This window comes from Fonsecaea monophora (genome assembly GCF_001642475.1).
Source record: "Fonsecaea monophora strain CBS 269.37 chromosome Unknown Scaff2, whole genome shotgun sequence".
Classification (NCBI taxonomy): Eukaryota; Fungi; Ascomycota; class Eurotiomycetes; order Chaetothyriales; family Herpotrichiellaceae; genus Fonsecaea; species Fonsecaea monophora.
Window position 1 is genome coordinate 81,833 of NW_019173933.1, and position 14,095 is coordinate 95,927.

The 14,095-nt window shown below is 52.9% G+C and overlaps 5 protein-coding genes across 5 annotated transcripts; 3 read left to right on the plus strand and 2 right to left on the minus strand.

Annotated features, from left to right (window-relative positions):
- Positions 1-102: 102 nt before the first annotated feature.
- AYO21_00412 (hypothetical protein) lies at positions 103-3,078 on the minus strand (the record flags this gene model as incomplete). Its single annotated transcript, XM_022650402.1, has 2 exons — positions 103-2,741; positions 2,799-3,078. The coding sequence occupies 2 exons, from the start codon at positions 3,076-3,078 to the stop codon at positions 103-105; spliced, it is 2,919 nt and encodes a 972-aa protein (XP_022517016.1).
- Positions 3,079-4,062: 984 nt separating this feature from the next.
- Positions 4,063-5,175, plus strand: AYO21_00413 (hypothetical protein; the record flags this gene model as incomplete). Its single annotated transcript, XM_022650403.1, has 1 exon — positions 4,063-5,175. One exon carries the CDS (start codon positions 4,063-4,065, stop codon positions 5,173-5,175), a length of 1,113 nt encoding a protein of 370 aa, XP_022517017.1.
- Positions 5,176-5,764: 589 nt separating this feature from the next.
- AYO21_00414 (hypothetical protein) lies at positions 5,765-9,301 on the minus strand (the record flags this gene model as incomplete). Its single annotated transcript, XM_022650404.1, has 3 exons — positions 5,765-6,230; positions 6,280-7,484; positions 7,535-9,301. 3 exons carry the CDS (start codon positions 9,299-9,301, stop codon positions 5,765-5,767), a joined length of 3,438 nt encoding a protein of 1,145 aa, XP_022517018.1.
- Positions 9,302-9,808: 507 nt separating this feature from the next.
- Positions 9,809-10,543, plus strand: AYO21_00415 (hypothetical protein; the record flags this gene model as incomplete). Its single annotated transcript, XM_022650405.1, has 3 exons — positions 9,809-10,232; positions 10,286-10,366; positions 10,416-10,543. The coding sequence occupies 3 exons, from the start codon at positions 9,809-9,811 to the stop codon at positions 10,541-10,543; spliced, it is 633 nt and encodes a 210-aa protein (XP_022517019.1).
- A 1,715-nt stretch (positions 10,544-12,258) lies between these two features.
- On the plus strand, positions 12,259-13,932 carry AYO21_00416 (hypothetical protein; the record flags this gene model as incomplete). Its single annotated transcript, XM_022650406.1, has 1 exon — positions 12,259-13,932. One exon carries the CDS (start codon positions 12,259-12,261, stop codon positions 13,930-13,932), a length of 1,674 nt encoding a protein of 557 aa, XP_022517020.1.
- Between the last annotated feature and the right edge of the window lie 163 nt (positions 13,933-14,095).

A 14,095-nucleotide genomic window follows, 5' to 3' on the forward strand; every position in this document is an offset into this window, starting at 1 on the left:
TATAGTGTTGAGAAGTTTATGCAGATCGCCCAAACAAAATGTCTTGTTCATATTGCTACAAAGTGCCCCTTTGGATATCTACCGCCAAAGACGACGTCTGTTCTATGCTAGCAACTTCAGGTTCGTCATCAGATGCAGCGCCGTCTTTGCCCGCTCTCGCACGTCCAGGTCAAGGTCCGTCTCCATCTTTCTCAGGTGTGAGACGAAGCCGACCTTTTGCAACTCGATAGCTCGGTGCCTGCACCCCGCTCGATCGTTGGCGTCGTCCTCGTACGTCAAGTTGATGGCGATCCAACAGCAAGTTGACCGGATCTCTCGGTCTGCGTGGTTGCAGAAGGTCAGGATCTGCTTGAGCAGCGCGTGTTGTGAGGCTATCACATTCCGCCACTTTGGGTCGCAGGCAGCGATATGTACCAAGACAAATAAAACCTTGACGACAATCGTGTTGGGTGGTGGTGTCGTGTAGTTCTCCTTCCGCGTAGGTCCAGCTAGTGTCCGTGGCCGTAATCGATCGAGCATTATCCGGAAAAAGTCGTCCTGTCCCATTTCATCTATGACATATCTAACCAGGTCGGAAGCATTCTCGCCACAGAAAAGGTTTCGAAGGAGATCTAGTAGTTGTGCTTGAATCTGAATGTCATCGTCCACGCTGTGCTTGGTGTCAAATCCACCCGTATGCTCGGCTGTCGTCTCGGAAACTCCGCTTGTGTCTTCCTCGTTCTCGCCATCCTGCGTTGGATCCTCGCCCATGACAATGTCTTGGGGATTGTCTGCTGAGGCACCAGAACGTCTGTATGTGGTGATCTGAGGGTAGTCTCTCTCCACAAGTCCAATCACCTCGCCCTCCGGTATATCGATGGGGTCCGTCTTGATTAGAAGCTTGATCCAGCTACATCCCAACTCGTCCACGACTTCCTGCTTGAGCTTCTTGCTGGCGTTGAGCACAAGCTGTTTGAGTGCCCATAGTGATTCATGCCGAAGCCGAACACTGGCCGAATGGGCCTGCTCGCACAACTTCTTCACCACTGTTGATTCCCCAACGCTCTCTTTGACCGCACTGAAGTCCATAGCTAAGTTGGTCAGAACCTTGGTGGCCGCAATCCTCAGCTCTGGATTCGTCGAATTCATCAGCTTCAGAATCGGTTTGGCAACCTCTGCCTCGATGAGCTTCGTGCGTAGTGCCCGAACCGATCTTCCCAAAGCTCTTACAGCTGCGCATGCCGCCAATATCACGGACGCAGAGTTTCCTGTCATCTCGATCTCCTGGTTTGCCCCAACTTGCGCCTCATAAGGCTCCAAGGCCTGAATGATATATGGCAAAACACCCTCATTGCAAATTCGTTCGCGGTAGTCCTCCTCGAATGGTGCAAGAGCTGCCAGCGCTTTCAGACATCCTTCTCGATATTGCATCTCCTTTCTGGCTGCCCATGTTGGCCCACCAGGACCAATGCTTCTACCTAGCGTTACTGTTTCAATCTCCACCTTGTTCAATCTGTGTGGACGCCAGGGCGATAATTTGCGAGTCGCCGGGCCTTCAAAGCTTGATTTCAGACCAATGGACAGATTGACAATGGCTTTGCCTTCGACAGCCACTTTCTGCATCTCGGGATCGTCCATGATAAGCGCAGCTAGTACTGCAGGGACGGCTTGTGTGCAATGCATGCCAGAACATAGCTGCATCCTGCTGGGTTGATACGATGCGTCAAATTGCGCCAGATCTGGGTCCAGCATCCGCGTTATGAGCGGAACCAACAAGGACGAAAAAGATGAACCACGGTCCTTTTTAACGAAGTGAAGGCTGTGAAGATTGACGAGTAATCTCGCGGCTAGAAGACGGCGTCTTCCACGCGACTCTCGTACGATATATAACAGCCACGAGACGATCGCGCTCTCATCAACATCCTCGACAGTGTCTTGAGTCAGATTCAGGCTTGGCACCCCCGTCGTCGTTGGGAGAAAGGATGGTCGGCGCTTGGGCATAGCCGTGACCGAGCTTAGTGGAGGGAAGCCGGGCTGAGCAGCGTTGGTCTTTTCAGATATTGGTGCCACCGGGAGAAGGGAATCGAAAGGCCCATGTAAGCGTGAGCGCGGGACTGCAGCGCCAGAAAAATAGCTGGCTCCCCATGGCGCGCGTCGAATATCCGAGGGTGAGAAGTCGTCCCTAAGGTCGGGGAGCACAGTCCTCATAGTAGGATCTGTCAAGAAAGCCTTCGTCCGTGCTTTGGAGCCCTCTATCAACACACATAGCGCCTCCAAAACCGGGGAAAGGTGTGCAGTCGGTGGCGCTGGCTCGGGGAGACCAGTCGGAATACTACCATCGACATCGAAAAGCTCTAAGCGAGGTGGAACGAGCCCTTCTGCGACCACAAACGATGCCAACCGGGACGAAAGCAAGGTCAATACACCAGTTTCGCTCAACGCACGTTTCTGCGCCTCGAGCGTCAAGGTCTTACACAGAAGAGCCAGAACAGCATCACAGGCCTGTTGAGATGTCAGGGTGAGACTGGCACCTCCAATTATGTTTCCAAAGCATTGTATATATCTCTTTGAATACAGTAGATCGGCAAGTTTCGAACTTTGCGGCCAATTACCCAGGGACGCGGGAGGCAGGTTATCAGCGACGGCATTCAGACACTTGAGGATCGCAAGAAGGGTTCTTGGGGCGAGTCGTCGAGAAAGGAATGACACCAGTCTTTGCAAGACATCGGTTTCAAGCAATGGTTGTACAAAAGAGGGTCCCTCTGTTGTTCAGCAGGATTAGTATTGCATAAGGCAGGCGAAAGATAGGGCGCTCTGACCGTGGGCAATGACACAAAGGATCTGGGCAGCCTGGGTAGTCACCAACTCCACCTCTTCGGGATGTGCGTCGCCTGCGTTCAGAGTGGCCAGCTGAGCAGCTGCATCGGCCAAAATCTTCGCGAGCTGGGGAATGAGGCCATTCTGGATGTATTCGACCTTGCGCGAGACGTGCCCCGTCAGGTCATATTTGATTCTTTTCAAGGCTTGCAACTGGGCTGAAGACTGGTCTGCAGCAGCGAGATCCTGCAACGCAGATCTTGCAAGCCCGAGCGATGCCATGCGATGGAGATGAAGGACATGAACAACAGGGCCGTCAGCTGCTGAGGACTCGGTATACTTGCAATCAGCCACGCGAGCAACAACTTCTGACGGGACAGGTGTTGTCGTAAGGTTGGGGGCGAATGTGTGGGGGACGGTGTGGCAGAAATCGTTTGGATCGGATGAGGTTTCCTGGAAGCGGAGAATGGCTGAGGAGGTAATTGGCGACCAGGACCGACTTATACTCTGGCCAGTCCGAGGATGGCGAGAAGGAAAAGTGATCTCCCTGACACCCACTGACACAATAGAATCTCAACGGTTTAATATTCCGGATCGGATGTGTTGGTGCACATCCTTCGACTTTGCAAGGAGGGAGGGAAAAAACCTCAGTCTGACTGGGTGGCCTAGCTGCAGAGGCTTCAAGGGCTATAGCGGCACGAAAGGCGAGCCTCGGTCAGACGGGCCCAATTTTACGCAAATGAACTGCACCCATCATTGGTACAGGCCACTAGCCCTCCAAGCAGGCCCTGGTGCCCTAGCACCCTAGTCAGTGCCTAGCGAAGTGCCCCGAAAGGTTTGTCGGGCTGGGAAAATCTGGACAAATGCGCTTCTTTGGCGTCGCCTCGTGCCAACGCCGATCTCTTGCTGGGTTCCCATCATTCCATGAGCTGATCCCCCCATTTGCCCATAGTCTCAGATACAGTTTTGTTATATTAATTCCCACACATGCACTTCGCCCGCAACATTCTTCGTCCTCTTCCACCCCGAAATAGACTTATTCTCAAGCTATATGATTATTTAGAAGTTTTCTACCTTGACCTCATGCGCTCCCAGACTCTCGATTCCAACGCCCATTGTTTCTCGCAGCCTCCTCTGCTCTCGGCACCCTCGCCCCCGCCGCACTCTTGACTGACTTCTGGTGGCTAACCCATGCGATACATTATACGCACATGAACAACGGCTCGCAGCGACGGGCTCCCCTTCCGATGTTGAGCTTCTTTGAATATGCTAGCAACATCCCCATCCCCTAATCTCCCACCGACAACCGCCCGCGACTCGGGTGTTAGTGTCTACTCCTCCTCGAGTCGATCACAGCATGATCACTCGATGATCAAGCCTGTCCACCCTCGAACTGCCACCGTCGAACAGGCCAATACCACCCGAAAACGCCCTCCCTCCTACGATCTGGACTTTCCGAAGCCCCGCAGGATACCCAGCACGCGGTCTCTCGATCGCTACAAATACTCCCCTCGGCCTCAGCCCCGCGTGAAGATGGTTGATGCCGCTACACAATACTCACCTCCAAACGAACAGAAGGCTGAAAAGACCCCAACCAGTACCATTGCAGGCCTGCAATTATCCGAAGGCGAGGACCAACCACCCAAGACAGCTCCCCTCCCCTCAGCCGCGAAGAGACGTGATGGCGCAGCTGTGAATCTCCCCAAGTCGGAGAGCGGTACAAATTCAGGCCAGACCAAGAGGGTGGCCGCTGAACCCCCTCCTGAACCTGAAATCCACGCAAACGGACCCGAGTCAGAAGAGACGCAGAGCGCACAACAATCTCCAGTGAAAAAGGCACGTTCGGATGACCCACCTGTGCGAATCATGCCACTACGATATGAGACTTGTAACACGCGGGATTTGGTGGTGTTAATATCCTCAATGCTCATGGAGCTCATCCGCTACAACGACGCAATTCCGCTACGAGAAGGCCAGCTCACCCGATTTCACTCACGAGCCCCTCCGGGCATCTCAGTTTTGGACTATCTCCAACGCTTGACCACTCACGCTACTTTATCTCCTCCTATATTGCTGAGCGTCGTCTACTATATCGACCGTCTATGTGCGCTTTATCCGGCTTTCACCATCAGTTCCCTCACCGTGCATCGATTCCTCATCACGAGCGCCACGGTCGCGAGCAAAGGCCTGAGCGACTCTTTCTGGACTAACAAGACATATGCCCGGGTGGGAGGTGTGAGTATGAAGGAACTTGCGCTGCTCGAACTGGAGTTTCTCACCAGAATGGAGTGGCGCATCGTACCGAAACCAGAGGTCTTGGTGGACTACTATAAGTCGCTGATTGCGAGAAATTCTCAGTATCAGCTCGAAGATACATAGCATCAACGTGTCTGACGCTGAAATCATTTTACTATCTGCATGACTTCTCCTTTCTCTTGTGTAGCTAGCTAACAGACAGCTGGGAATAGGTATCTCTAAGCCGGAGGACCACAATATACCAAAAAAGGAGAGGGAAGTCACAGGAAATCTACGATAATTGGATGTGGTATCCGAAACCGAACAGAAAACCCAGATTTTGGACGGCCGTTAATGTCATTGAATTAGAAAAAAGACGTAACTTCATAATCCCCACCTGAGAATCCAATGCTTTTTGAGTCTTTTGCCGCTGGGTGCGCCATAAAAGTACATGGCATTGCAAAGGTCGTGTGGCTGCTTGCCCCCAAATCACAAAGTAGATTGATCGCTGCTAGTATACAAGATTGACCCTGCGAGAAAATAAATATGACGGACAACCCAGGACGTCTTTTGTGACCGATGTCTTCATTACCTTGCTCTCATCCCAAGTCCCAGGATGACACAGCTCTCTGGCTGGCAAGGATATGGCATCGGATGCAAGGAAGCATTCATGGCAAATACCTGTTGGAGCAAGGGATGATAGGCCCGGCTCCTCCCACGGAAACCTTGGGATTCAGAGGGAAACCGAAGCCTGTCTCTTCTCGCTCTCTCGCAACCTCTCTTCTTCTCGCTTCTTCTTCTTCTTCTTTTCCTCCTCTTCGTGCAAGCGCCTCCTTTCTTCCATGACAAACGATTTAATGTCTCGGAAGTCAATGTGCCACGAACGATTTTCTGTTTTGTTGTTGCGAGGCGTCGAATCCAGATATATGAAGTGACGATGGTTATGGGAGTTCCCTGCTGCCCACGCGACAAACCATTCTAGTAGCAGCTTGTCCCGCGCCTTCAAGGACTCTTTATCGAACTCAGCGTCGTTCCAAGTCCCATGGGCGGGTAATGCCGACGGTGACTGGATGAGTTCGGAACTCCGGTCCCAGGGTTGAGAATGAGTAAATTCATCAGGGTTGGGAATCTGGCTGTTCCATGAGGCGTGCGAGGATCGCAAGTTTAGTCGATTTACGGATCCAATGATGCCATCATACCTAGAGAAGGTCAGCCCCGCGAATGGTTTGTAAGAGGGAAATCAACTACTTCGGTTCAAGCCCAGGGGATTCGTTTCTCCTCCGCAAGAGCCAGCCAGAAATGTCTGGGGGTAAGCCGAGCCTCCAACTTAACGGTCTGTTCCCTGATTGCTCTTCGAACCAGCGCATTATCCACGTCACCTCTTCCGGATGGCAGATCAAGGCGTCTTCCGTGATACACAAGGCTGTTCCTCGTGGGAAGAGCCTCCTCAGAGGACTTCGCTGTTTGGCTTCGGGGTTTTCCAGTTGGAGACCTGGCAACGGGGACGAGAACAAGAGCTCATGACAGAAAACATATTGACATCGGAGGACTTTGAAGAACTCGAAAAGATCGCAATATGCTCTGTGCCGCTCGTGGAATAGTATAGCGGCAATCTCGTCGGAAAGGCCATCCCGAAAGTCCTCCCAGTCGTCCTTCGCTGTGTCAATGAAAATCCGACGCGGATTCAAATGTTGCTGTAGCCATTGCTTGACAGCTTCGGCTTCGACCGGGTTCGATTCCCCAAAGCAGATCATTACCCGTGCTTTGCGCCCAGATTTCTTCACGTTAACGTCGCCAAACAACTGTGCAAAATCCGCTTGAAACGACAGTCGCCCTGGTGCGGGTTTGATGAGAGCGTTTTCTTCCGGATGTACAGATGTGTCTTGCGTGGGACTTTCACCTTCCCTTCGCGATGGTGTTGCTGATTTCGGTGCTGGCGTTGGAGCTGGCGTTGGAGCTTTGACTGGGCTCTGTATATAAGAATCCACTAAACCTGTGTGCTCCTTTGCCGGCGTTGTCATCGGTGTTGTTGTTGTTACGACCTGTTCCGCTGGCGTCTGTGTGTCCACTCCTGCATTCTCTCTTGTGGCGAGTCGAAGTGCAGGCTGTGAGGATTTGGGCTTGTCTATTGGTAAATTTGTATCTCGTTCGGCATTCAAGTGTGGGACATACTCGGTCCTTGCTGAACCGGTCTCCATAGAGAACCCAGCTAGCTTATTTCGCACAACAACGTTCAGAGAGAATGCAGACTTGCCGACGGGCCCTTCATCAATACCTGCCCATCTAGGAGGTGGACTCGAGTACATAATCAGGATAAGGGTATCCCCAGGTGTAGGATATTCCCAGACGGCAACCAAGTCGTTGTCCTTCAAGTGCTTGCCTAGCTGTTCTATATCTCGTTGTTTCGCACCATCACCCCGGATCGAGAACGTCCCATGTTGTTTCCATTGCAGCTTCGAGTGTTAGTATGGGGAACAGTTCAATGATAAAGTAACTTACATACCCTTGTAGAGAAGTCAGAAAAACCTTTTGCCTCCATAACGAACTTGTTCTTGAACTCCATGGTCAATAAGTGTTCCTGCCAGTCTCTTGCGACACCCCGAAGTTTGTGAAGTTTGTTAATCAACCACCCCGGCATCCCAACCAAACTCACAATACCCACGACGCGCCCCCCAAAACGAAGGGATATCTTAAGTTCGGACATCGTTCCGTGATCTGTGCCACTTGAGGGCATTCGGCCAAGGTTGGAAGTCATGGGCTCTTTGGGAGGACCATGGTTGTAAGAAACATCCTGGGATTGTCGCTGAACCGTTGACATGCTAATGGATGTTGGGGCCTTGACCGGGGTATCAGACCTAACCGCCTGAGAAGAGGTTGCACAATTTGTGCGAGGCCGTGACGGCGACGGCCGTCTCTCTGCAAATGCGTTCGTTGACGGCCCAGGCGGTGTCAAACCGCGTGACTTGGTCCTGACACTGGAAGGTTGCGTCTCAGTCAGGATATCTTTTCGAGACTGCCTCGACGAGCCCTGATTCACATGGGGATGCTGCGGTGTCGAGGGTGCCGTTGGACTGCTAAGTGACGCTGCCATGGCCTGTGGTGATTGACCGCTAGGCAGGTATTGATTAGGGCCCGTAGGATTCCCTTTTCTCGTCTGCTGATCTTCGGCCTGGGGCAGCACAACGTTATTGTCCTCTGGAAGAAAAAGAGGCGAATTATCCCGTTTATGTCTTGGAGCATCGTCTTGGATTTTCAATGAGGGTTCAATTCGTCCGGGTAGGGGCCATGCATCAGCTTCTATGAGTTCGAGCTTAGAGACGTCTGGTGTACGTTCTCGGCGTGCCATTTTGGTATAATTATGCATGTGTCTCATACTTTTGAACCTCTTCCCTGCCTTGCCGTGTTCCGCATTTGCAGCTAATGGTGTTGCATGGGTATTGCCTTGCTTCTTCCTAACAGTCATTGTATTTGCTCCTCCTTGCTTATTGTGTTGGGGTCCGAGGGTTGGGTTGACAATTGTTTTTATCTTATTAGGTGCTGCTGGACTCATCTGAACATACGCTTCAGTCCGGTGTGCGTCGGAGCTTCGGTGTGGAACAGTGTCGCCATGCGCCAGCGCCAGGGGAGAAGGCGGCGAATTGGGACTTCTCAAGTCGCCCGTTGTTGCTAGAGGTATAGCTGCTTTTTTTTGGCTTGATGTCGGCTGGGCGGAGGCTGCGTCCTTCTCTGTAGAATTTTGTGGATGTGGCCGCTGCGCAGGAGTTGCATCTACCACTTCGGAGCCCTGTGGAGCTTCTTCCTTGACAGTTGGCGAACGAGATGCTCGTGGTCGCTTGCGTCCTGGTTGGTCTGCGGGGTTCGGATGAGACGATCGTGATCTTTTCGCTGAAGATGGAGACTCTGGCGACTCAGATTTTGGCGTCCGACTGGATGATCGTCTGGATAAAGTCCGCTTGGACATACGCCTCAGTGCCTCCTGTCGCTTCTTTCGTGCTGTTGCGTCTTGAAAATCCTTCATTCGCGCTTGAACCATTGCAAGCTCTTCTTCGTCCAGGAAATCCTGAGCCGCGCGCTGGCGCTCCCAATCGTCCAAGGTTCTCTGGTCCGTAAAATGCTCGGCTGGTTCCCAAGTACATTCCTCGTCACCATACCCTTCCCATTTGACGAGATATAGAGGTTTGCCTGTTCGGTCGTCCTGGTAGAGAATCCTCTCGACTAGGTACTCTGGCTCCTCAACCGTCGTGGTTACACCATCGCTGGCATCGGACATCTTGACCTACCGTCCGCGGCGCTGAAATGCGACAGTATGTCAATTTATATGAATTTTGGACTATAAGTCAGTTATGAAATTCCGAGCAGAGACCTGTGCAAAACACGATGACGGGTTTTCCTGGGCAGCGAAAATTAGCAGATGCTTTCATGACCATTTCAGCGTCAGTCTAGAGTGGCGAGCGGAGATGGAGCCAGGAACGATTGGGACCACAGTGAAGCAGCGTTAGTACCGTTGATAGTGTGTATGGCAAGTGGTCAGATTCCATGCCTGATCACGTGTGTGCCAAGATAAGTTCCAGGCTGCGCCCTGTTGATTGTCCTCCCAACCCATCATCAACTTCCTTGTGGGCCTCAATAACACCAGTTTCAGTCGGATTCAAGGCCGATAACAAGAGTCTCAATCGCCTGTCAGTGCGTCAATCACGTACTGAACACGACTGGGTCTTCCATTACAGCCCTTGATCTTGTAGTGTCTGATCGCGGGTCGCCCCAAACACCGCTGATCATGGCCAACGACGAGTACGACTTTCTCTTCAAGGTCGTTCTGATCGGAGACTCAGGCGTCGGTAAATCGAACTTGCTGAGTCGTTTCACTCGCAACGAATTCAACCTTGACTCGAAATCCACCATCGGGGTCGAGTTTGCAACCAGATCCATCCAAGTTGATACAAAGACCATCAAGGCACAAATTTGGGACACCGCAGGACAGGAGAGATATCGTGCCATCACGTCTGCCTACTACCGAGGAGCAGTCGGCGCCCTCCTCGTCTACGATATCAGCAAACATCAAACCTATGACAATGTTACGAGATGGTTGAAAGAGCTGCGGGATCATGCGGACGCCAACATTGTCATAATGCTGGTCGGGAATAAGAGTGATCTACGGCACCTACGGGCTGTCCCTACAGAAGAAGCCAAACAATTTGCCAGTGGGTGTCCTTTCGGTTCCGTGGCTAAGTCCATTCCACTGATCTGGTCGCAGGTGAAAACAATCTCTCATTCATTGAGACCTCTGCGCTGGATGCCAGCAACGTCGAACTGGCGTTCCAGAATATCCTGACAGGTGAGGTCCGGTAGCAAGGCTCTGACCGCTGGTGCTGACTTTTGGGAAGAAATCTACCGCATCGTTTCGAGTAAAGCCCTCGACAGTGGCGATGCAGCGCAGGCACCAACTGGCGGTGTGAAGATCGACATGACCCCTTCGGGTGCTCCAGATGCCAAAGGCAACAAGTGCTGTTAAACATATCAGTACAAACATCAGTGATTATCAGGAGCTCGGCGTTTTCATACTTGCGCATGACCTGGGTGACGATGGATTGAATGTGATCATGATTCGTACGGTTCGTCGGTGGGCTAAAGTGGTTGGGTCACACGGGACAGTTGCATTTCTTTGCTCTGTTCTGTAATCGAAGACTACCTCTCAAGGTTTCCATTCGTACTCTTCGCGTTTCACAGGGAGTGACATGTCGCAGGATGATACAAAGATACTGCAGAGGCAGAATTGGTCTGCTCGAAGTGTCCTCCGTAGAGATCAATGGTTGTTTTACGTTAGCACAACATCCCCGTAGCCGCAAAGGAACCGAAATGCCGAGCTGTGATCCAACGAACTTTCAATGTTGCCAGCGTCGGCCGTGGTCAACGATATTCCTGGGAGGAGTGCAAGCCATCTCAGGCACATTTCTTCCATTGCAACCGCGCTGCGAATTTTGATGTTGCACAATAGCGACTCGTGGTTTACCTCATGCTCGGTGAATGTGGGCTTGGTCCACTGCTGGTGAGCTTGGTCCTTCAGACGTTCGCCACGCTCACGACTAAAGGTTGGAATGGATCCCTCTGATCTCTGGGCCACGTGAGGCCATGGATGATCTGTAAGGAGTTCGTGCCCTCCGAGTCAGTCTGCTTTTCGAGGTGGCAGTGCCATGGAAACGGTCGATTGCGACAAGTCAGGTCAGGCAGGTGAGAAGAAGTGTTGCGTCTGCGTCTCAGCTCAGCACACTCTGGCGAGGTCGTCTTCTGCGCATACAACCCGCCAGATGTGGATGTCAGGCTTCCGCCCCGGTGACCGTTTCTGTACATACCACCTGCGAGTGGTGTGGCCGATGACTCAGCTCTGTTCACAGTGAGACTGACCATCCAATTATTGCTGTCAGGCATACGTCCTGTACATGGTTGCTGACTGCTTCCTTCCGCTGACCTTCTAGCGAGAGGAGGGGCGGAATCGCGCATTCCTGTGCCAAGAGGAATGAGAGGCTGATCTACGCCAAGCTCGGAGCGGACATACCGGACATATCTCTATCAAGTCACCAAAGACCCAGACTTGTCAGCCGTCAGGATACGCGATGCCACCAGATGCTTTCCCCCTCGGAAGCTTCTCTATCTGAGCCCCTCCCCAAGACAGATGGAGACCGAGACACCCGTTGTTGCGGGGTTGGAGCACCCGGCCACCATTCTCTTTACCGAGTTCTTTGGAACATGCGTCCTTGTCCTCCCTCCGGCTTCCCTCCTACCGCGAGGGGGATGCCCTATCACGCCAAGTCATTCCGGCGAGCCTGCTCTTGCCTCGCCTGAATCATGTTTTGTCATGTAACCTGGCGTGTCTGGCCCCTGTTCTGAGCGGAATGTTTGTCAGCACGGTCCTTTCACACCAACTAGTCCTGATGGAGTCGGCGAGAGAAGTGCGGGGAAGTGGAGCAGCATGAGTATCCCCCCCCGGATGGAGGCAAGGCTATACCACTGAGCAATAGGACACCCCCTGCCCCGGGTCATGGGATTACTCCGCAATGGCTGTATTTATCCTCGGCTGTGACTGCTGTTGAGACGATGCAGATAAATTCGGTGCTCCCAGACGAGTCAGATATCTTGTTCCACTTATTTTTTGCCATTATACGCAGGAGACTGACCCTGACTCTTGACGCTTCCATCCAGACATCTTTCTGCTACTATAGAACAAGAATCATGGCAGCGGCCAATACGAACGCCACCGAGACGACAGGTGACGCGGGGGTCGACTACGATGTGCTGGTCATCGGCGCAGGGTTTGGTGGCATCCGCATGCTTCACGAACTGGGCAAACGTGGTCTGTCCGCCAAAGCATTCGAAGCAGGATCTGGGGTCGGCGGCACATGGTACTGGAACAGGTACCCCGGGGCCAGGACGGACAGCGAAAGCTGGGTGTATATCATCACCTTCTTGGAAGAGTTGGGCCTGGACTGGGACTGGAAGGAGCGCTTTCCCACCCAGCCCGAGGTGGAGGTTTATCTCAACCGAGTCACCGACCATCTCGGTCTGCGCAAGAAGATCGAATTCAACACAAAGGTCACGGCAGCTCATTGGGATGAGGCCAAGAACGTGTGGAGGGTCACGACATCAAAGGGCGACACATACACTTCCACCTACTTGGTAACCGCGACGGGGCCTCTCGCCACTCCACTGAAGCCTCCTTTCCCCGGGCTCGAATCGTTCAAAGGCGAATGGTACCAGACGGGGCTCTGGCCGAAACACAAAGTCGACTTCACGGGCAAACGTGTGGCTGTCGTGGGCACCGGCGCCACCGCGGTCCAGGTCATTCCCATTGTCGCGCACAACGCCAAATCTCTGACGGTCTTCCAACGCACGCCCAATTATGTGCTCCCATCGCGCAATTATCCACTTACCCAGGATCAGCAGGTCGCGCTGAGACGTGAATATGAAACGGTGGTGAACCGGGCCAGAAAACAAAGTTTCGGGATGGACTTTGTCGACGCCACGCTCAAGTCCACCGATCTGGCGACCGAGGCCGAGATGCAGAGGGTGCTGGATTACGGCTGGGAAATTGGTGGATTTCGATTCATCTTCGAGACATTTGCCGACATGCTGACCGATCCCAAGTGTAACGAAATGGCAGCCGAGTTCGTCCGCAACAAGATTCGATCAATTGTCAAGGACAAAGAAACCGCAGAGCTGCTGTGTCCGCATTACACTATTCTATCGAAGCGGCCTCCCCTTGGCCACTTCTACTACGAGACCTTCAATCGAGACAATGTTCACCTGGTTGATGTCAAGAACGACCCGATCCAGGAGATCACTCCAACTGGCCTGCGCACCGGCACAAAGGAGTTTGAATTCGACATGATCATCTTCGCCGTGGGCTTCGACGCCATCACTGGAACGCTGGCGCAGATCGACCTGCGTGGCAGCCAGCACCAGCAGCTCGCGGAGCAGTTGAACAAGGACATGGCAACCGCCTACGGTATCACCACGCCGGGCTTCCCCAACCTGTTCATGGTGTCCGGGCCCCAGGCACCGTTTGCGAACATCCCAATCATCATCGACAACACCGTCGACTGGATCGGCAAGACGCTCTCCTTTATGCGGTCGCATGGCTACGAGCGCATCGAAACGAAGGAGGACTCGGCGAGGCACTGGACCGAGCAGGTGGAAGCCGTCTTCAACGCCACGGTCCTACCCGAGGGCGCAAAGGAAACCCGCTCGTGGTACGTGGGTGCGAACCTCGAGGGCAAGACGGTGCGGCCGTTGTTCTGGTTCGGTGGCGTTGCGCCCTATTTCGCCATCTGCGACAAGGAAATCAGCGACGGATATCCTGGGTTTGAGTTTTCGACCCCAGAACAAACGGGTCGAGCCAGGCTTTAGATCACAATTGCCATCACTGGCAACGTGCAAAGAATGACGCTGTCCCCATGACAAAAGTGTTCACTGGGAAATTTCACGATCCGAGGGACGATTGATGCCAGAGAGTTGACCATGTATTACGCCAGAGCTAGTCAATATACGGAGAGGCGGGTTGGAAAGATCT